At 32.5% G+C, this 22,334-nt stretch overlaps 1 protein-coding gene across 1 annotated transcript in view; it reads right to left on the bottom strand.

The window, feature by feature from the left end:
• LOC129227304 (uncharacterized) overlaps positions 1-22,334 on the bottom strand; it is a 47,123-nt gene that overhangs the window by 6,275 nt on the left and 18,514 nt on the right. Inside the window, exons 5-10 of the mRNA XM_054861844.1 lie at positions 21,385-21,526; positions 19,875-20,019; positions 16,700-16,848; positions 15,498-15,565; positions 9,628-9,680; positions 7,526-7,705 (exon numbers count right to left, since the gene is read on the bottom strand). Coding sequence (XP_054717819.1) covers positions 7,526-7,705; positions 9,628-9,680; positions 15,498-15,565; positions 16,700-16,848; positions 19,875-20,019; positions 21,385-21,526 — 737 coding nt within the window. The remainder of the gene's footprint in view (positions 1-7,525; positions 7,706-9,627; positions 9,681-15,497; positions 15,566-16,699; positions 16,849-19,874; positions 20,020-21,384; positions 21,527-22,334) is intronic.

The following is a 22,334-nucleotide window of genomic DNA, read 5'->3' as shown; positions in this document are numbered from 1 at the left end:
AACTTGAATGATTTTTACTGCAGCTAAAACGACTAGGAACGATAAGGGGCTGTGCACATATAACGTTATCAATTTTTCACATATTTTTGACCCCCCCCCCTCCCCTACGATATCAAACGTTATCATTACACGACCCCCCCCCCCCCCCTCACTCTATGATATCGTTATCAGGTACAAAAAAATTAAGTTTTTAATTCTATATCCCACCCATTAATTTATAAAATTATTTGTGTACAGTCAATATCAATACCATAATTATCAGTAATGTTTTTATAAAATCGAGGTATAATTAACAAAGGTATTAAAAATAGAATAATTTTAATATTACGACTAATATGTGATAAATTAAAAAATGTATTTGTTATAATTATTTTATCACGTATAAATTGACATTTAAAAAAGGAAATTTAAGAATTTACAATAATTAAGATAAGGAAAAATGAACAAAAATTAAGTGGAATACAGTGATGAATAATGAAATAATGTCACAATTCTTCCCATGTTGGTTCCATTAGTTCTATTATAGGTATCTCGTCTGAAATGTTTGGAAGATCACTTTTCAAATCTGCACTGCAATCACACTCATCTTTATCAATCCACTGTAGATCATCATCATCCCTAAAACAAGCCAAAAGTTCTGTCCGCCTGCGAGCAGCAATACGCTTTGGTTTCATTTTCTCAATGATCATGGCTTTTCCGCATACTTTTGAATGATCTTTTAAAGCCTTTAAGGTGCAATGATATATATCACACTTCACACAAATGCGTTTTTTCAAGATTTCGTCGTTTATTGATGGCAAGAACAAATCATATGCAATTTCACTAACATTTGAAGATGTCTGCTTCAGCTTGGCAGCATCCTGCATCAATTGCGCGGCACACAAAGGAAGATATGCTCCTCCCTTTTGAATGGTCAATCCCTCACTGACTGGAACAGGAACTGGCAAGAAATGGTTCTTTAAGATTGAACCAATATTTGATCGTTTTGGTGTACAGCACGATCGATCGTCACATTTTACTATTTGACACAAATATGTGGAACATCTCATATGTGTTCTTTTCCAACTCTGACAAACTTCTGAACTTATACGTTCACTTCCAGGTGCCTGATACTTTGCTACTACAGGGTAGTCATCAATTACTGTTGAATTCCATACTTCAGAGAGCACATTTGCAGCTGCTTCGAAGTTTTTCTTCTCTTTCTCGACATCAACAGTCTTACCACTCGAATCCAAGTGATTTCCGAAGTGATCATGTGGCAAAACTAAACCTGAGAGTTGGCGGCTAAGGGGTGCCATTCGCCTCTCTACTGCATTGTAGGCCGAACGACCAGGGGCATTTGTGGCTAGGAATACGGCATCCAAATCAAACTTTTTAAAAGTCTCAATTGCGGCAAGCTGTACTTTTTCATACCGAGGATTTTCGTCGGGGCCACCATCACTTGTGATGATTAATACTGGTTTTACAGTAGAATCTTCCCTTCGAACTAATTTTGAAAATTCTGGCAGAGTCATCACATTGTCTAAGTCAAATGCATGAGTTTCAGCAGTTGAAGAATCGTGTTTAGCAGAGCGAATCGCTATATAAGTTGGACCGGAATATGATACTCTTGTCGGATCGCATGGTTTACCATCTTTAATTACTAGTCCGGCATAAACACTTGGTATTAGTTTGTGTCTAGCTGCTTTCACAAAATCATGGTCTGGAAGTCGAACACGATAGTCTAAGTGCATTATCAATGGGCTTTGATTTTTAGCAGCTGTAATGCCAATTGGTACCCTACATTTATCATCAACTGACAGAAAGACAACATCTTGACTGGTTAACGTTGCGGATAATTCTTTCAGGTGATTGATTGTCATTTTACAAAACTCGCTGTCTGCGTGAGCTCTTCTTTGATTGTTTTGTGGTTGGCATAAACGGACCGGCACAGTAGTAACATGGCGCTTTCCTTCGACTGTAGAATAATTTCGCGGCAGTAATCGCAAGTAAGTAGCTGTTCTACTTAGCATTAATCCGTGATTTTCCTTCAGTTCGTTGTGCAAGTCGTCTAATGTCATACATGAATTAAGGGCTTCACAACGTCGTCGTCCATCTGCACCAGCTCCCTGCTTCGCCAGTTCACAAATCACTTTCAAAATCTCTGGTTGGTCATTTTCCAGAGCTGGTCTCCCTATTTTCTTAACTAACTTCATATTATCTTCAGGATATTTCTCTTCCAATGCCTCAAAAAGTTTTCTCTTTTTTTCTCGCGCTTTCCTATTGGCTTCAGCTACATTTATTAGCCGTTTTAATTGCTTTTCTAGATTTTTCACATCATCTCTGGCCTTTTGAATATCAGAGTGGCTCACTTCAGCGAGCCCAACATCCCTTTGACGCAAAATCAAGAAAAGCCGATCTTTCGCTAGGGCAATTTTTGAAATCAGTGTCTTTTGTGCTGGTGCTTCTCGGGCATTGTTGATGGGCTTCTCAGATGAATCTTTCGGAATAACTTCAGGTTCGGGTTTCGAATTCGTTATTTCGCTACTTCCAGAACTGGTACTGTCATTCATAGCTGTTGACGCTGCAATCTGTGCTTTCTTCTCCGTTGAAGGTACCTGTGTAAAAATAAATGTTGTTTAGTGAGCGCCTTTGGAGTGAATGTTATATTTTCAAACAAAATATTACATTCACTAAAAAGAATTATAATAAACCCTTGACCGAGATATTAAGAATACCAATCGATTAAAAAAATTCCATTCGAAAATTCGCATCGGTTCGAGAGTTATCGTGCGAAGAAACGTCCGTACGTCCGTACTAACATTACGATCTTAGTATACACTACGTGATCCTAATAAAGAAAAATCTGACAAGTGTAAGAAAAGTCAGAAATCCATTTTATCAAATATTCAGAAACTGCAATTCAAAACCAACAATCAAAATCACTATGCTAATCTTTGATAAGTTCTAACTTTTGTTTTGATATTTTTATTTTAAAAGGATGACTAGCCTGTTCCGCAGTTGTAAAGGGGACTAAATAAAAACGAAAAGTACAATTTACATTTAACAAATTTCTAACGTATATAAGAATGCAGAATAAAAGAAAAATAATCATTTTTCTAAAGCAAACACGATTCAGTTTCGATTTCATTAGAAAAAATGTTCTGATGAAAAAAAAATCTTCCTGTCTGCTAAGGAAAACAAAAAAAACAGAAGTTCATTGGAAATGACAAAAAAAAAAAAAAAAAAAAAAAATATAAAATCATAACTAAAAAAATAAATATTCTCTAATAAAAAAAAACTTCAAAAAAAATGTAAAATCAAAAATAGAATAATCAACCATGGTCAAAAAAGAAACTAAAAAAATATAACATTCATCTATAATTCCAAACGATAAAAAAAAGCAGATGTGTATAAAAGAAAGGAAACTGAAAAAAAAAATTAAATTAAAAATTCTCCCCGCTAAGAAAAAAAATCTCCTCCATAATGCTCCAATTTTCTAGTGAAACGGTTTTAGAGTAGAGTGGACGCAATAGTTTACATCCCCATGTTAATACCAACGCATGCATTATCAAATTTTTAGAAAAAACTTACCTTTGTCCAAAAGGATAAAAGCCCTGCTCTCTTTTTCTTTGCAATTTTGTTCAATTCTTCAAGCTTTCTCTGTAAAACAGTGTTGAATTCTGGATCAAACTTGTGAGCATTCCAAAATATGGTTGCCTCTCTCTGACAAACTTGTTTTGTTTTATCTGGATTTGCAGTTTGAATGCTTTTATGTAGTTCTAAAAACATTTTATTTTTATCCATTTCAAGAGATTTAGAAAACGTCTTCACACAACAAGAACGATTGCATCGATGAGTGTGACTCCACAAGTTGCCGTCTTCATTCCTTATCAGTTCGCAATTCGCATAACTTCATTGGTCAATAGGTAGAAAAAAAAAGCGAGGGAATGGAACAAAGGTGACATTGGGCGACCTTGGTCGATAGAACAAAAAGATGTATCCCAGGCGAATTCTCGGAATAACCGTGGGGGAGGAGGATTTGGCTCTGGAGTGCAGGTGTGATATTTCTGGTGTTATTTCAATCAATCGTTACTGTATGTGTTTTGTGCCTTAAATTAGAAATAAACTCGCGAATATTGCACGAAAAATACGAAAATTGCAATATTATACGAAAATTTAAAAAAGTGATAACGTTATCAAACTTAAAACCCCCCCTCCCCCTCTCGATATCATACGATATCATTTGGCTTTACCCCCTCCCCCCCCCCTAAAATGATAACGTTATATGTGCACAGCCCCTAATCAACAGACAAAAGACTTGAAACTGATTTTGCAATGTTACTGGTTACAACTAAGATAGTATTTGAAATAAACTTGAGGGAGTTTAAGAACTCTAGAACGAAACAACGAGCTATCTACACACCCCTCAACATCAGATTCCTTATGAGTTTCGTAGCAACCTTTAGTGAACATAATTTTCTTCCTAACCTTTATTTTTAATGAGACAAACAGCCTAAAAAAGAAAAAAAAATCTATGAGTGTCTCGAAAAAAATTCGATATATAGAGATTTTTTCGATATATAGAAACAATTTTTCTATGCAATGAACATAGAAATTTGCTGGGATTTCGATATATAGAAAATTTCGATATGTGGAAGTTCGATATATGGAGGCTCGATATAACTCTGCATCTGATTTTAAACATTTTTGCAACTGGAAGTATACATCTAGGACTAACGGTTTTGAAAATAAAGGTCTTACAGGTTAAAACGGAACACCCTGTATATACATACAATATAGATACACACTAGAGATGAGACTGGCTCAGCTCGGGCCCAAAGCGGGCTCAGGCTCTAGAAAAAAAAATAGGTTTTGGGATCGGGCAGGATCGGACTCAAGCAAAGATATTCAATCGTCAATCTCCAAACAAATTTACAGAAAATAAACATTTTCCTACTGTGAGAAAATGAAAGGAACATTTAAATCAGTTCAATCATTGTGAAAATTTAATCCCCCCCCCCCAAAAAAAAATAATAATGCTTATTTATAGTGTTTTTTGCAATTACTATTGCAGTATGTCATAGAGTGATGCATTTGAAGTGGAGCATTTTGAGAAAATTTAGAAACTTCTGCTAATGAAGAACATTTGACTTAATATTTTTCATTAACAGAAATATCATGTCAGACTGTAGAAGGCTTGGTTTTTGATACAAGAAAGTTTTCTTCGGGCTCGGATTTTGGTCCGAGACAATATCACCCGGGCTCGGTTACAAACTTTTGGGCTCGGGCGAGCCCGAGCTCTCAAAAATGAGCCTGAACTCATCTCTAATACACACACATACAGTGAAACCCTGAATTTGAATTTTTTGTTGGATTAGTGATAAAAGATGTGCTAAGACGGCAAAGGTAAGATCTGTGGCAGGGCTAAAAACTTAAACAAAATTGTTAACAAATTGACTCACCATGAACTAATGGAAGAAATGCACAATCTAGTGGTGGTTCCATACCGTTTTGAGCCCAGTGCCCACCTCTAGAGGTCGACTGACACTGTCCCCCCTCCCTTGAAAAACCCATAGGTTGGTGCTAGTTAACATTGATTCTATCGAAAATATAAATGCCTACTTTTGATTTGTAATAGAATGCACGAAGCAATATTATTCAATCACTATTAAACTAAAAAATAAATAAATAAAAGTACCTTTTAAACTCCCCCCCCCCTTCTTTTTTTTTTTTCAAAATAAACAGATAGGTATTACAAGCATTAAAAAGACTTAACCAAGATCACCGAGATATTTTTAATAAAACAACAGGATGTTCGTGAATTCATTTTCTTTTTAAATTGGGATGTGGGGTTTTTTGAGATACTAACACTTAAAACAAAATAAATAAATAAAAATGAAAAAGGTGGATGCGAGCACTCCTGGTGGGAGATGGCAAAAGAATGGAATGAGCTGGATTTGATCTATGTCCCTTCGTCAGGTTATGAAGGATCCTCTAAACTTTCAAAAAAAGCAAGAAAGTGGATTTCAGAAAAATTTGCAATGAGCTGGTTTTGATAGCAAATGCCTCAAATATAAATATTCTTTTTGAGTTTTTATGCTTTGAACAGTTTGATCAGCTTTTCCCTTTTCACTCCAGGGTTGCCTGTACCTACCACTATCTATGGTTTAACCAGTTGGATGGAACCCGGAAGACAGCTCTGACTTTTTTTATCCAGACAAGAAACCAAGTAATCCCTGGTCCAGCACCCCCAGAGGTATTGCATCACTTGGAGGACTTAGTGACCATGAGCATATTTAACGTCGCTCAAGTTTGATCAGCTGTGGGAGCCCATACTCCATTTTTACTTTATTGTCTTTATCACTATCATTGGAAAGGGGTATGAAGTCCAATATTGAAATAATTTGTGATGTGATGAAACGATGCATGCGTTATCGACTCCTGGATGATTTTCAAGAAGTGCTTCAGCAGTGCTCTGGTCTGCAATTGTCATGAAGGAAAATTGTCTGTGAGAGTTTTTCCTGATCATCTGAAGGACAATAAAAGATGGAACAGAAAGTGCCAGAGCAACTTCAAATCATTATAAAAAACAAAATTATCATGAAAAAAAATCAAAAAAATATATATGCTAGTCTTGTAGATGAAAAATGATTTTGATCTGTTTGTAGGAAAACATAGAAATTGAATATTTTGAAAAAAGGTTACATAAAATTCAGAATACTTGAATATTATCAGTGCAGTGGACGGAGGTTAATTGAATCAGTGGTTGATGGAATCAACTGCTTTAATGAATCAAATCGTCAAAAACAGAACACAATTCAGCTTTATTGAACTAGCCACTTTATTGGTTCAGCCGCTTTATGGAATCAAAACTGTTTTCAACAAACGTGATTCATATAAGCGGCGACCACTGTATATAGCAATTGTCACAAACCAGCAAAAAATGACGTTGGAAGCGAGATACTACCAAGACAAAATCACTAACAGTGCTAGTGCTCTTTTTATATCATATCATTTGGTAACTTTTTCCTTTCAAGAGAGTGAGAGTACTAACATGAAACCACAGACGAATTGAAAAGGTAACTTGAAGCTTGGTGTATTTGTGGTAAAGTTCGTGTACCCAGCTTGGCCTACAAGCACTCACAAATTGAAAAAACAATTTCAAATGAGTCCATGATAGATTGAACTTGGGTATTGTCTGGTCCATTGTGGAATTCATGAAAACAAAATGGCCAATAGATGTATATCTAAGTGCTGCTGCTTTAATACAAAGATAAAAAATTTGATATAATGACAAATGTATGATAAGCAGCAAATTATATTTAGTTAAGCAGCAAATTATATTAAGTTAAGCAGCAAATTATATTTAGTTTTCTGAATTACTAGATCGATACACTGAAAAAATTAGGTGTTAAAAGAATAGGTCAGTATTTGAGTAATTAGTACTTCAAATTTAGTTCTAAATCGATACAATTAACATAAGCCCAGACATATTACTTGATTATACAGTTAGATTTTTAAAAAATAATAAAGAATTACTTGCCCTGACCAGTGTCTGTTAACAAAACCTTAACACACATAAACTGTTTCTCTAGACATGCTTCATGTAAAGGCGTGTTTCCAGAAAGATTTTTTGCATTAATGTCATCAGGTGATTCTTGCATGCATTCCAATAGGTCTGCAAATTTGTTACTTATAACCAGTTCATGAAGCTTGGTATTGCCTACGTAAAAATATATATATTTTAAATATTTGATAAATATAGCTAATTAAACATGTGTGCCAATAATGAAAGAAAATTGTATCAGATTTTTTAAAAATACAGTAGAATCTCGAAAATCCCAGGTAATTGTGGCTCGAAACACCTCGAATTACTAAAAACTCGGATTAGTCAAAAAAAATTTTGGATTGCAAAAGGACATGCACTGTTTACTTCCTTACATGCTAAAAAAGAAATATTGTGTCCTTGAAAAATTTATTACATAAATATCAACATAAATATATGCTTTAATTAACCCTACATGAGTCTCGATTAATTTATTTCTTTATGTCCGCGCGTACTTGTGTGTAAACTTGCAGGCAACTACAAAATGCCCTTTGATCGCCCTCGAATAAGTTTTGATGAGTTTTGTCGTGATATTTGTGTCTATGGGTGAGCGTACGTATGTACCTAGCACCTAACACTCACATAATACAAAAACATTAGTTTTAGAAGGATAAGATTTCGTATATACGCTTTATACAGCAGTAAGTTTTGTACTAACTTTTTAAATTGCAATAGATATTCCATAAGAGCTGTTTGTTCTTTGAGACAAAAGAATTTTACTTTCTAGTTATTTTTTGTGCCAACCTACTTCCTACTTTCTCCAAGGCATCTCTAAATCCATCTCTAACAGTCAATGAATATTTCATGCCACTTGGCAAGTGTTATTGACATAAACCTTTCAATATCTTTTTATTATCTTATTGTATGTTGTTAGAGAAGTTCTACATAGCAAAATATTTCAATTTTCAGATTAAAATATTTTTTGTCGAAAAAAGTATACCTTAAAAATGTTAAAAAATCACCTTGAATTAAGCAGAACTTTGGACTTTTGAGAATCTACTATAGCCAGATCATGCATTTGCACCTCTCGAGAAATATTTTAAAAATCCCTCGAGATAGAATGGAACAGTATGACTAAAAAGCTTTAAATTAAACAAACATTGCCAAAAAGAAATTCCTAGTTTTAATGATATCAATTTTGATTTATAAGATCCTGGTACTCTTTTTTCTTTTTTTCACAATAGAGCCTGAGTTTTTCAATGCTGCATTGTTTGTATACACAATTCCTGGAAAAAGGTATTTATTAAGGACATATGCTCCACATTACAAAAGGACAGTACTACATACACATCATAAGCTTAGCATCTTATTACAGAATCAACTCATATCATTGTCAAACTCCAACTGACTAGCAGTGATGTTCTCATCAATTTTCCTGAGGGTATACTCTCTGTAATCCATTATGCATAATGTCTGTATGCGATCATAAGACGTTGATTTATCAAGTGTTGAGAAATATAAAGAAGAAGGTTAATTGTGGGGAAATGTGGTTAAAATGAATATATTATATATAAGCAAATGAATGCCCAGATTTTTAAAGATGATTATTGGGATTGTTAAGCAAAAAATATTTTTTAACTAAAAGCAAAAACAAAAAAAAAGGCTTAGAGATTTTTAAAAAGTAAAATTTTCCTAAATTTGAAAAAAAAAATTTAAGTGGGCAATATTTTAAATTTTTGAAAACAAATTATTGATTGCAAACTAAGTGTGCATGTTAAGGTTTCAAAAAGTAACAAAATTTACTTTTATTTTAAAAAAATGTTTGGAAGGTTGGTAATGTGACCCCTTAAATACATTGAGAAAAATAATCTCAGTTTCTCTCATCATACTTTAAATTTAAATAATATAATAAAAAGAAGAATATCAACAAAAAAAAAATCCATGAATTCCTGCAAAACATGCAATAAATGAGCTATAAACATAGTGCATTTTGTGCACAAAAAAAAAGTAAAAATAAAAATAAAGAGTTTTAAAAAATAGAAAAGAACTCATGATTTCCGTTTTTAAATAGGAAAAAAAAATGGTTGATAAGAACAAACCTCTTGAAGGTTTCTTTGCAAAAACTTTCTTTTTTTTCTGAAGATTTTTTGACCTAAAAACAGATAAACATTACATAAAAAACATTAAATCTGAAAAAAAGTCAAATGAAACATAAGAGGACATCACAGACTCATGGACGCCCATATGCAAAATTTTAAGGGGGGGGCACAGAAATTTTCCCCATAGAAGCTGATTTCAATACAGATTAGAGATATTAAAATTTGACATTTTTAATAACTTTTTCATTAATGGCTGGAAAAGTATATATATATATATATATATATATATATATATATATATATATATATATATATATATATATGCAAAGAAAAAAAGCACTAAAAACAAGGAAGTTCTTATTTTTAAGGGGGGGGGGGCTTGAGTCCCCACTTGCCCCCTTATATGGGCACCCTTGTGCAGACTATTTCTTTAAGAACAAAAATTAGAAATCAGCTGTTTAAAAGAAGGCTTATTTGGGGGACACAAAGGTCAAATTTAAGTAAATCCTGCCATTTTCGCAATATACGAGATTGAATATTAGCATATAATCTTCTATATATATATATAAATGAATGTTTGTCTGTATGTCATCCATGAACTCAAAAACTACCCGGCAAATTTGGCTGAAACTTTCACCGTTTGTTATTTTTGGTACTGGGAATGTTTATAGACCAGTTCGAAAAAAATCCAATCGATAGTTTCTTTTTTATTCCAATTTAAGTCACAATCCATTGGATAAATAGGGATAAAATTATCGGCTGCAGAAATTAATTCGCGTGAAAGATCTCATTAATAAGAAGTTAGCTGTTGCCATTTTTCTTGAGTTTGAACAAATAAATTCTTTCTTTATTGTTTTATGGCTTTTCGTGCAACGGGGGGATTTAAAACTTTTTCTATTTGATATTTTTAGCGATTGATTGATCTTGCAAACTGCGTGAGTGCAAAATTTGAGTATAGTCACGGCTTCACTTGATACCTGGACCGATTATTATGAAAATTGCTATATATATGTATTTTTCCACGGAGAAGGTGCATTATATGTTCATTGAAGCCACTCGCCACCAGGTGGCACTGCAGAGTAGCAACTTCTGCCCCGTTCAACCGATTGTCATGAAAATCAGTATAATGATGTATTTTTTTGTTGGCGTAGCAACGCGCGTCGGGTACAGCTAGTGATACATAAAATTCAATGCATCGGACAAAAAAAGTTAAATTTTTATTAGCATTAATTCCGAAACAGGTTTTAAAAAGAACTGAACCAAGATTTTTTGCCCAATAAAGAAATTATTGTGAAAATATTTTGACATGTAAACTGCACGGTTATTATTTGAAAATGTTCTAGCAATTTAAAGTCACACTTCTGTCTTTTATTGTCAGTCAGCTAAACAAAGCTTTTAAGACTTGAATTGCCACCTGCCTTGTCTAGTGGTCAGAAAAGTGTGACTATGACAGGAAGGTCCAGGTTTGAATCCCGGCTCGGGCACGGACGTGCTTTCTCTCTCCTGTCCTTGTCTTTGTGTGAATGTGTTGTTATGCTATGAATGGTTGCCTACCCTATTAGTGGGTCTTTATTGCATGCGTGAACCGCAGAAGTCGGACTTCTCACCAAAATACGGTATAGTTGGAAAAGTGAAGCAGCACACCCCACATTGCCAGCCTAGCAGGCACATGACAACAACAAGACTTGAATTGACTCTTCTCCGCATCACCCAACCTCTTAGTGGCCTTAGGTAAAGACTTGAATTGACTGGCAGTTATGATGGTCAGTGTATAAATATATAATGGAATTTCAGTCCTTTAATTATTATTTGATAAGGTACAAGGAGGCAGGGCAGCCACTTTCGAGAAAAACTCAAATTGACTCAAGTTTTCCAAAGTAAAATTTTTAAAATTCCAGGTACCACAAAACGTAACTCTGATTTTTTAATTTGTATGTGTAGCCCCCTACAAGCATTTTTCATGCTTTGTATTCTTAATAAATATTGCTCACATGTGTCTCCTTTTTCCTATATATTATTGAGGTAACATTTAAAATATCATGAAGAATATCCTTTTGACTTTGTCATATTAGTTCAAAGACTGTAGAATGATGGCATGTGTGTTTCAAACAAAAAGAAAAAAAAAAATCTCTCTTGAAATAAATTTTCCTCATTAACAATTTAATAAATTGTAATTCAATAAAAACTTGGCAGAGCGAAATTGCAACCAAAAAGAAAAGAAAATCAATAATAATAACACACAAATCCTGCTATCTCTTTCTAAAAAAAAGACCTTTTTCCGATTTTAGCCTTAAAAAAAACGGACTTGCTAATGTTTTGTATCATTAGTTGTACGGACATTAGAACTTGTTGAAAAAATAATAACCACAATAAGGCTACAAAAAAATTAAAAAACAAAATTTCATTAACATCAACTAACAATAAAATTTAAATAAAAAACGGTAATTGCAAACAGGAGCAGTTTACCCAAATTTCTCGACTGAAAAATGAAACCTACAATAAGATGTGAGGAGGAAACAAGTATTCTTTTTTATTGTAAATGTTTATTAAATTTCCCTTTTCTTCTTTTTATAGCGTTGATTTTCAAAAAAAAAAATTGCAGCTAATAGTTTCCTTTTTTTTGTTGTTAAAGTATGGAGTGGACATCTGCAAATTTAATTTTTTTCTCTGAAAATAATAGGATTGAACTTTAAAGCAAGACCACCAAAATTAAAGAATAAAACAAACTTCCCCAGTGCTGCACATAACAAGCCAATTGGTGGAAAATCATGTGACCAAGTTAGCGGTAAAAGCCAATATGTTGCCTGTCATAACTTCCAGAGTCGACAAAAAAATTCCCTGAGTTTTCCCTGCTTTCCAGTGGTATTTTAAAATTCCCTGTTCTCCAGATTTAAAATTCTCTGGTTTCCAAAGTGAGTGCCCACCCTGGGAAGTTTCCTGCTTTTTGTGATATACGGCAACTTCCGCATTGTTAAACCAAAATTTCAATCGCTTATACCTTTAACACCAAGAAGTGGTGGGAAATTAGTTCACCTCCATCAATTCATTCCGTGCCCTCTATTTACGCCAACAAACAATTACCCTCCCCCCCCCCCCACTCGGGGAAAACAAGTCTGCAGATTCCCTTTGTTCATATGGGACAACTTACATGGCATTCCGAAAACGACTGATACATTTGAAGAATCAATAAAAACTAAACGGGCAGCGATAGAAATATACCCTTTGTTGCATTATGCTTGGGACAACAGTAAATTTTCAGACAGACAAACTATAAAAGTTAGTTACACCTCAACAGATAGCACTAGCGGTATTTTAAAAGGTATGAAAGAAAATGCAGTCTGTAAGATCACCAAAATGACAGGTATATTTGAAAAATCAATGCTGCTCGTTTAATTTTTAATGATTCTTCAAATATACCGATATACCAGTCATTTTGGCGATCTTACAGACTGCATTTTTTTTTCATATCTTTTCAAATACTGCCAGCACCATCGGTTGAGGAACATTGTAACTAATTTTTAGTTTGTCTGTCTGAAAAATTTACTGCTGCCTCTAGCAAAATGCAACAAATGGTATATTTCTATCGCTGCCGGTTTAATTTTTATTGATTTTTTAAAATGCATCAGTCATTTTTGGAACACTAAGTATGTTCTACATACAATTTTTATGTAAAAGAATAAGCTTATTGTTGAGGAAAAAGAAAACAAGGAGGCGGAAGAGTGTAAAAAGAAGTAAAAGGTATTCTTTGAACTGTTACATTTTGCATTTATTCTGAAACTAAAATGCTTTCCAGTAAGGGAAAGGATCAAAATCAATGCAGGAAACAACTGCAAAACAGTTTTAGGTAAAGAAACTAAAATAATGCTATCACAATAATAGCAAATACAGGCCTATTTCCTCCTACATTTTCCCTTTGATTTAAATTTACATTGAAATTTAATTTTGAAAACCAAACGTACACATAAAAGGGCCTAGAGTAACGGCACCAGTGACAGACAGTCGTAAGTTTGGATTTTAATAGTGAGAATTTTAGGCGGATAAAACTGATGTCGCTGAAGCCCATGAATACGGTGCAACCACCTAATGTTATCCGAGTGAATTTTATGAGCCAATTGGTATTTACAAGGCAGTGGCGGAAGGTTATGAACAACTACCACGAGGTTAGCTGGTGTTTCACGTTCATTTAAATTTAATAAGGCTTTATTTCTAAAAATAAAGAATTTTTGCACATTTTGAAGAAAAAGGGAATTTTGTCCATAACTAATCCTTTCTGTTCCTAGATATCATTAAATTTTTTGGTGTCTGTTACTGGAGGTCGGACCTTTTCCGAACTGAGCAAATAAAAATAGAATTAACTAGTTCAGGGTGTCCAGAAACAGCCAAACATTAGATGAGATATAACTGCATGAGAGAAAAGTAGTGTAAGAAGTCTAAGTACAAAAAGTGTCAGAAAATTGGGTTGACTTAAGAGCTATGTTTTAAGCATGTCTGTCACTGGTTCCATTACCTTATTTGTTTCTTCAAAAGTGCCTAGCCATTTCATTATTTCAAGAGTGTTTTTTTTTTATATACACAGTATGCATGCAATACAGTTATCACCAGACCTGCCAACTGCTACGAAAAAATCATAGTTTCTAAGAACTACAGCCTTGAACTATGACGCTACGAAAACACGTCCAAAAATTACGATTTTCTTCTTTTTTTACAACCCTAAAAAACTTTCCATCAATACAGATATTGTTCACATTAGTAATCATTTAGTTAATAATACTTTTGTTTTAACTAAGATTCAAAAATTTTTACTTAAAAATAAACAAAAAGAATTTATTATACTAAATGATAAAATAATTAAAAATTAGATATTTTTTTCAAAATGATCTAGAATTTGTCCTAATCTAAATTTATTGTGAAATCCCGAAAGTAGCCATTTCATCGATTATACCCCCCCCCCCCTATTAACAGAAAGTAAGACCATTGTTATACATACTGTCGGATATCTTGCAATAGAGTACATCCTTGTAATTTTTGCCGATCTTCCTCATTTGCCACTCCCTCAAAAAAAAAAAAAAAAACACACACACACAGACACACGCCAAACGTTTTCAGCTCTGCTTGTCAGAACGTTTTTTAGAATTTTTGTCCCCCCCCCCTTCATATGCAGGTTTTTTTTTCTACAAAAACAAAAGTAAAGCAAACAATATTACACGTTCAAAAAAAAAATTAATTTTGCAAGAAAACCATTAGCCAGATAAAGGGATTCTTTAATTCCACTTTGTCTTGGCACATTTTGATGCTATGGCGCCCTTTCTTTTTGTTCATATTTGTTACAAAAGGAACTTATCTGGAACGAACAAATTCGGAACGTACACTAAAAAAGAACAAACTCTAACTTGACGCCATGTGGAGAATACGTTGTTTAAAAATGGTCTCAAAACTTAGAAATAACCTTATACTAAAAACAACTTCCAAAACATCTCGATAATTATCCCTCGCTCCCCCTCCACCTAAATTTATCAGTTTGGTTTTGAAAATGGGGGGAGGGTACTTTCCAGATTTTACTAACATAAATTATTTATTATGTCTGATACATGTTATGAAACATCGTTTTACACCCCTCCCCATGTGAAACTCTGCTACGAATTTAGATTTTCAAAAGTTAGCAGCTCTGGTTATCACACATAATGAAAAAGAGAGTTTTTACTGCTCATTATGAGTAAAACATAGAATGAAACAAACATGTAATCAGGGTACTCATTAATTATTCAGGAAAACTAAAGTATACAATTTATCTTTTCCTTTTATTTCAAAACTGAAAATGTTTGTAATTTTCAAATTACTTTAACAATAATTAAAAACATAAAATATCTTACCCATTTCCCTTTGAAAAACTTCTCATTTTTTTAGTCTTTGGGTCATAACAAAACATATAGTGGAGGAGCTAGAATATACAGAAATTTTGTCAAGTAGCTGTAATACAGTAGATTATAGTAGATTAACTGGGATAAGTTCATGTGTGATGATCCAAAAATATTTGTCAATTATTTAGAAAAAGAAGAAGATAGCACACCTGCAGAAAAGATGTTATGGAAATTTGTGTGCATAAAAATTATGTTATGAAATTAGTGAAACAGAATTCGTCGTAGGGTGGTGACGACAGGAACAGTGAAAAAATTTTCCCTGACTGTCCATAAAAATTCCCTTATTTATATAACAACGATAATGGTTTCCTGTTTTTGCCTACATGAAAACCATTGTATGTTTATGTAAAATGAAGTATTTAAAACAATTCAAGCTGTTAATTAAAAATATATTTAAAAAAGATGCCGTCTTTTTTTTAAATTAAAGTAGTAATTACAAGAACAAATCAAGTAAACTTCTTTGGAAAAAAATGTTAAAATAGTACATTAAAAAATCTACAGGGAAAGATTAGAGGAAATTTAAAAGAAATAGTTTGCTTCCAGTAACCACTCAGCATAAGAATTCTAAGAAATTATTAAAATATTGAAACTATTATAAACTAAATTTTTAAGCAGTATAATAATTGCTGCAAGAATTACATGTAATAATAGAAGAATAAAAGTAATGTAATTATACTAAGCTAAATAATAGACATATTTATATAAAACAATTTGAAACCATTTGACATCCATTCATAAGGAAGGTTATCTCTAATCAAGAACTCTAATCTATCTCTTCAATGAATGAATACAGCATTTAAACCATTTATAGGGAAAAAAAAACTTATTCTCAAATAGCCAAAATACTTTTAGAGAAAGTTTACTCAATTTTAAAAAAAACTAATGTTTTTTTTTCTTTTTTTTTTCTTTTTTTTTATATATATAATCAATTTACTCCAAATTTTTGTTATTTCCCCGATTTGCCAGTTCTGTTGCAACCCTGGTAGAGCAAACAAAAAGCAGAAACAAATGTCAAACATTTCATTTATCACAAAGCAGTACAGCAAATTTCTATTATGCATTAGAAAGTTTAAATAAGCATTAAAGTATCTCACTTTTTTAAAAAAAATAATTATTTTGCTTAGTTCTCTAACAGATTTTCAGAAAATACATACTATTTTTTGCAACGTCAAAGGCGTTAAAGAAGCATCATAATGGCGATACAGCATTTCGACAATTTTAGATTCACACAATTTCATTTGGAAATACTTTGGGGAAGCTGATGTGATAAACAATTTGATGTTCATCCAATTTACATGTACATCTAAAGAGAGAGAGAGGGAAAAAAACAGAAAACCTTATTTTCCAGCATAAAAATAGTAAGATTAACCTGTCTACAATTATACAAATCAAGTTATTTTCTAACCTATATGTATTAAAGAAGAGTTATATACACATGAAGATACAGAAATAAAATTATAGTATTTTTAGTTTAAGCTACTTCATTTCATTAATGATATTTCGATATTAGTTCATATGATGCTGACACCAGGTACCTTACACCAGTACAAGAGCAGATCCAGCTTCTGGTTTTGGAGGGGTTCATTTCCACAAGGGGGGGGATCATAAGTGTCAATTTTGAGCAAAAGCGGAAAGTCAGGGGCGAAAATTTCAAAATATAAATCCCTAAAGTCCAGTTTTAGGCTATCTTTAGTCACTTAAGGAGGAGATCATACCCCCCCCCCCCCCTCTGGATCTGCACCTTCACCAGTAGTGCCCAACCTACGGCTCGTGGGCCACATCCAGCCCATGAAGCTGACCTATGTGGCCCACTGTTTTGTTCAATGTTACAAATTGAAACGCATGATTAGTGACAATGCCAAAAATTTGGAGCAAAATAATCAGAAAATGCTTTTAGAGAAAGTTTAGAAAAATTATTAAATGCTTTTAGAGAAAGTCCAGATGCATTTTATAAAATAAGCACCAAGCAATGATAGCAACAATTCTTGACTTGTAATTTCTTTTCTTTTCTCTGTTTTTCCATGTTATTTAGAAAATTTTTAAATATTTTTAAATGCTCGCGAGGATCATTTTAATGTGAGGTTTGTCCCCCGAGTAGAAAAAGGTTTGGCACTACTGCCTTATACAATCAATTATCAGTGATTTGAAGTCAAAAGGAACCAGCTAATCCCTGTAAGTTAGTGAAAGTTCCCTACATCCTTCTCAAGATTTAGGGATCCAATGAAAACTTCAAGAGAAAGGTATATTTAAATCTTATGTTCACAAAGATAATTTTAAATTATGGTAGAAAGATAACTATATGTAAGCAGACTTAAATAATGTAGAGGAACTTGCAAACACCATTGCAGAAGATACGTAAATTTTGCAAACACTTTTGATACTTTTTAAACAAACTTATTCATTGAGTGAAATCTGCTGCATGTTAACTTTGTGGTTCCTCCAGTAAATACTCAAAAAATCTTAATATATAAAAATCTTCTGTGCGTACGTTTGTCACCATAAGGCTTTTAAACGGCTAGACCGATTTTGATCAAATTTTTTGTATGTAATTAAGTTGTGGCAAGCATGGTTTCGAAGCGCGATGGATCGAATCAGAAACGTTTTTGTTAATTAATTAATTAAAACATTGGATGGTTTTATCTCCCAAATGATTAATATTTATTTTAAACTATTGTTGAGCGAGAATTGAAATAAATATTTAACCCGTTGCCAAAGGGCAATAAGAAAGCCAGCTCTGCTTTTTGTAGTAAAATTTCCTACTGTGATATGTCAATAGAGAATAGATAAAACGTCGAGAGAGAGAGTGAGTGAAGCCTTCATTTCTTGAAAGCAACGATTTTTAGGTCCCGAGATATATTGTAAAGTAAAGTACTGGAAGGTTTACGCAAAACGTGTGTTCTGTCATCGTAGTTGAACCATGTGACCAGATCGGTGCTTTAGGTTTTCCTAACTAAATTGATCAGAAAGTACCGTACCTAGCAAAATTTGTTTCTCGGCTCAAATCCATCTGAGTTTTGGCACCAATGTCAAGAATACTTTAAGGATTATACAACTAAACTAATCAGTACATTATTAAAGGAAAGGATGATGGAATTTAAAGACAAAACAAATTTAATTTTTGTCCAGATAAATTACAACAGGGTAGTTCTGTATACAAAAGATCAGTGCAGTGGAAGATCTTTATCTTTAATGGAAAGAACAAATTAGGCAATATATGAAGTTTAAAAAGTTTTTGTTCAAAAGATCGGACCGCTAATCGGTCGGAGTTGGCTTCTCTCACTGATCGGCTGGATTACAGTAACATGGTGACTTGGCGAGTTTGGCTATAAACAATAAAGTTGCGTGATCATTTGTTTACATTTTAAAGATACTATTAATGTAATTTATTGTATTTTTTGTTTATTAGGCGAAATATTTCAAATTGCAAAGAGTTGTTTTTCGTTTTTAAAGAGTTTTTAGTCATTTTAGTAGAAGAATGTGTTTATTTTACATCGGGAGGTGGGGGGGGGAGGGATGAGTGATTTTAGCTTATTCAGAGAACTGTTTTTACCTTTATCATTTTTCTAAACGATATCCTTTCATTTGTTTTATTCTTTTTCATACGGGGGATGTTGCAGCGGGATTTCCCGTTTGTTCTAGATGGGTAGTTAGATTTTTACACTCAATATCTGAGGACGCTTTTTATCTTCTGAGTATGGCTGAAAGAACAAACCATCAAGTACGAGAGAAAAAATAGTTAATAAAACAACTGCTCAGTGGGCATTAGATAAATCAAGTTGTAATAAATATATGAATTCTGACACCATAGCAGCTTAAAATATTTTTTTTTACTTCTTTTTTTCAACAGAACGGTTCAAACACTTGATGGTTTACTGAAATTTTTTAACTTTTCAATTTACAAAGTTTGAACAGAACAACGTCTGTCGGGTCCTCTAGTAGAAAATAAAATTGAAAAAAATATGCTGGAGTTGCATAGTGCACTCCACTTGAATATAACTTTATATTTTTTCTGTTAGGGGCAATATAGGACTTGGAAGCCAAAGTGTTTACTCGCAGATAATTTTTAGAGTTTGCAGCTTTTTTTTTTTCATTGCATCTGAATTTTGAATGTTTGTAAAGTTCTAAATTTTACGTAGCCTGCATGGTGTAAAAGAGAATACAGACAAAGATGCAGTTTTTTCTATTAGTGAATCCTACTGTTCAATAACATTGAGTAAAAAAATTACAGATAATTCACAGCTGATTAATTTTACACTTTTCAACTTTTAATCTGTAGATAATGCATATGAAATTACAATATACATAAAATATATATAATTACCATACTACCTTTGCAATTATTCATTATATTGGAGCACATTTCATGCAAAGCATGAGAGTTAAATGCAGTGGTACCAATAAGTCCGTTCTTTTGTTCAATATTGAATTTGACTATCAAATTCAGCAAATTATGTAACTGGTTCGACAAGGTATTCTGAAAGAGAAATTCATTTTTTTGCCATCAATGAAAAATTATTCAATTTGTGTGTTAGTATTTTAAATACAATTAATTAAATTGTAATGTAAACGTTTGTGTACTTCAATTTGAACAAGTCAGAACATAAAACTTCAATATCACACGTACATTACACAACAAAAACAATTACATGATCTAAGCATGACTCTTCTGAATTTGTGACATTAGTTGTTTTCGTTCGGAATTTTGACTCTTGGTTTTCGATTTGTAATATTGAAAAACACAACGGGCCACCTAGGTCAGTTTTACGGCCGTAAGTTGAACACTGCTGTATTAATGCAATCATACTTCATTAAATAGGCATATTTTGGCTCTGTGGTATGTAGGCAGGGCCACTCACAGCAGGAGGCTAGATCTATTCATGAGGCAAAATTTCTCCAAGCAAACCTTGAAATAAAGAAACTGTAACAAACATTTTCCAAACTTCAATGCAAACCTCTTAAAGGAACACTAAAGAAACAAATAACCGATACTTTCTGGTATAATTTCTCACTGCCTGATTGTAAATTAATAATAACAGCAGAAGACTGTCTGTGTAAAAAGAAATGCCACATTCCCGATATTTCTGATCACATGAAAATTAGCACTCGTTTTCAAAAAATGAATTTAATAAGGCGAGAAGAAATTAAAACTCAAAATTTTATTGGCATTCATTCAGAATGCAAACAACAGTGAACCAAAATATGTAGTAGTAGTAAAAACTTAACTTTTTTTCAAAAATCAGTATCGCAAAATCAAATCCATTACAATCGAAAAAATGAAACTTTTCGTGAAAAAAACATATTCATCACAAATTTCTGATCGTGAATTTGTTTATTGCATTTCATTTTCCTACTTTTTAAAATGATCATTAAAAAATAAATGTTAAAAATTTACAAGATGAAAAGGATTGAGAAAATGTTCAAAATTTTTAAAAGTTTACAACAAATGCTAGCAACTAGAATAACACATTTTTTTATTGAAATACAAAGTTGAGCTTTTAAAGGGTAAGCTGTTCATTCAATGAAAAAAAACAAGTAAAAACATTGAGCCTTACATAGATATTTTCTATAAATAAAAAATTACAAACTTAAAAATACTAATTTTTTTAAATTAAAAATGAAGTAAAAATAATCAGTTATTTACTGTACTTGAGAAATCTTGTAGAGAAAAATAACTACTTTATTTCATTAGTTAAAATTTCAGAAAATAAAAATCTTAAAAATTTTATTTTTTAAAATTAAAAATACAGTAAAAATTATTATTACTTTCTGTACTCTAAAAACCTTGCATAGAAAAATCAGTTATTTTCATTTTTTAATAGTTACAATAGGACATAATTACTTTCTGATGGGCCATATGAGTTTTGTAAACATCGTTAATCCATTTAAGTAATTGCAAACAATTACTACTGATGACACCTATTTCAGAGGAAGGCCAAAAAATGTTGACTAGAAGGCATTTTTTAGGATCTGCATATATTGATCTGTAAAAATAAAGAAAACCTTGCTAGATGAGAGTTATAAATTTTTTAAAAAGGAAAAAAGACAAATAACTATGAACAATATACGTAATTAGACTGACAATAGAATTGTCACACAAATTCAGGTATAATGCAACAGTTGAGGTTTTTTCTAAATAAAGTTGAGTTACTTGAATTACATAAAAATAAAAAAACTCACGTAGTGAAAGTATCTTTCTTTTTCTCTCTCTCAAGAAATGTTTTTTTTTTTTCGAAAAATTCATAATTCAAAAACAGAAGTATAAATGAGAAGCTGAATTCAACTTTCTAAATTACATCCAATAATAAAAAATGTAATTAAGAAAATATCTTGAATAATGAAAACAAGAAAATGCATGTACTACCGTACAGGGTGGAGAAGGGACACCTGTTGGGCCGGGCTCAAGAGTTTTAAAATGAGGGGTGAAATATATGTGGGGACGTAGGCGTAAACAATATGGGAGGGCCCGTAAAAGTCATTTGTCATGGGCTCCTAAATTTCTGTGCATGCCCCTGGTAACATATGTACATAAAAATATATTTCTTAAATTCATAATAAAATTATTTTTTTTTAGTTTCCGTTTAGATATGAATGAAATTTCAATATGTAATACTAAGTGTACTAAAAACACTATGAAGTTGTTGACTGCAGTTTTAAACCAATAGAACAGTTCAGGAATAAGAAGAAAGAGAATGTTAAACTAAAAATGATCAGTAGCCACAAATTACCAATGAAAAGAAAGAAATTGGGTCCTTTGCAGAGTTCGTTGATTTAAATCAGCTTGATTTAAAT

Source organism: Uloborus diversus, chromosome 8 (genome assembly GCF_026930045.1).
Source record: "Uloborus diversus isolate 005 chromosome 8, Udiv.v.3.1, whole genome shotgun sequence".
Classification (NCBI taxonomy): Eukaryota; Metazoa; Arthropoda; class Arachnida; order Araneae; family Uloboridae; genus Uloborus; species Uloborus diversus.
Note: the sequence above shows the minus strand (reverse complement) of the source record. Positions and strands in the feature narration are given on the sequence as shown.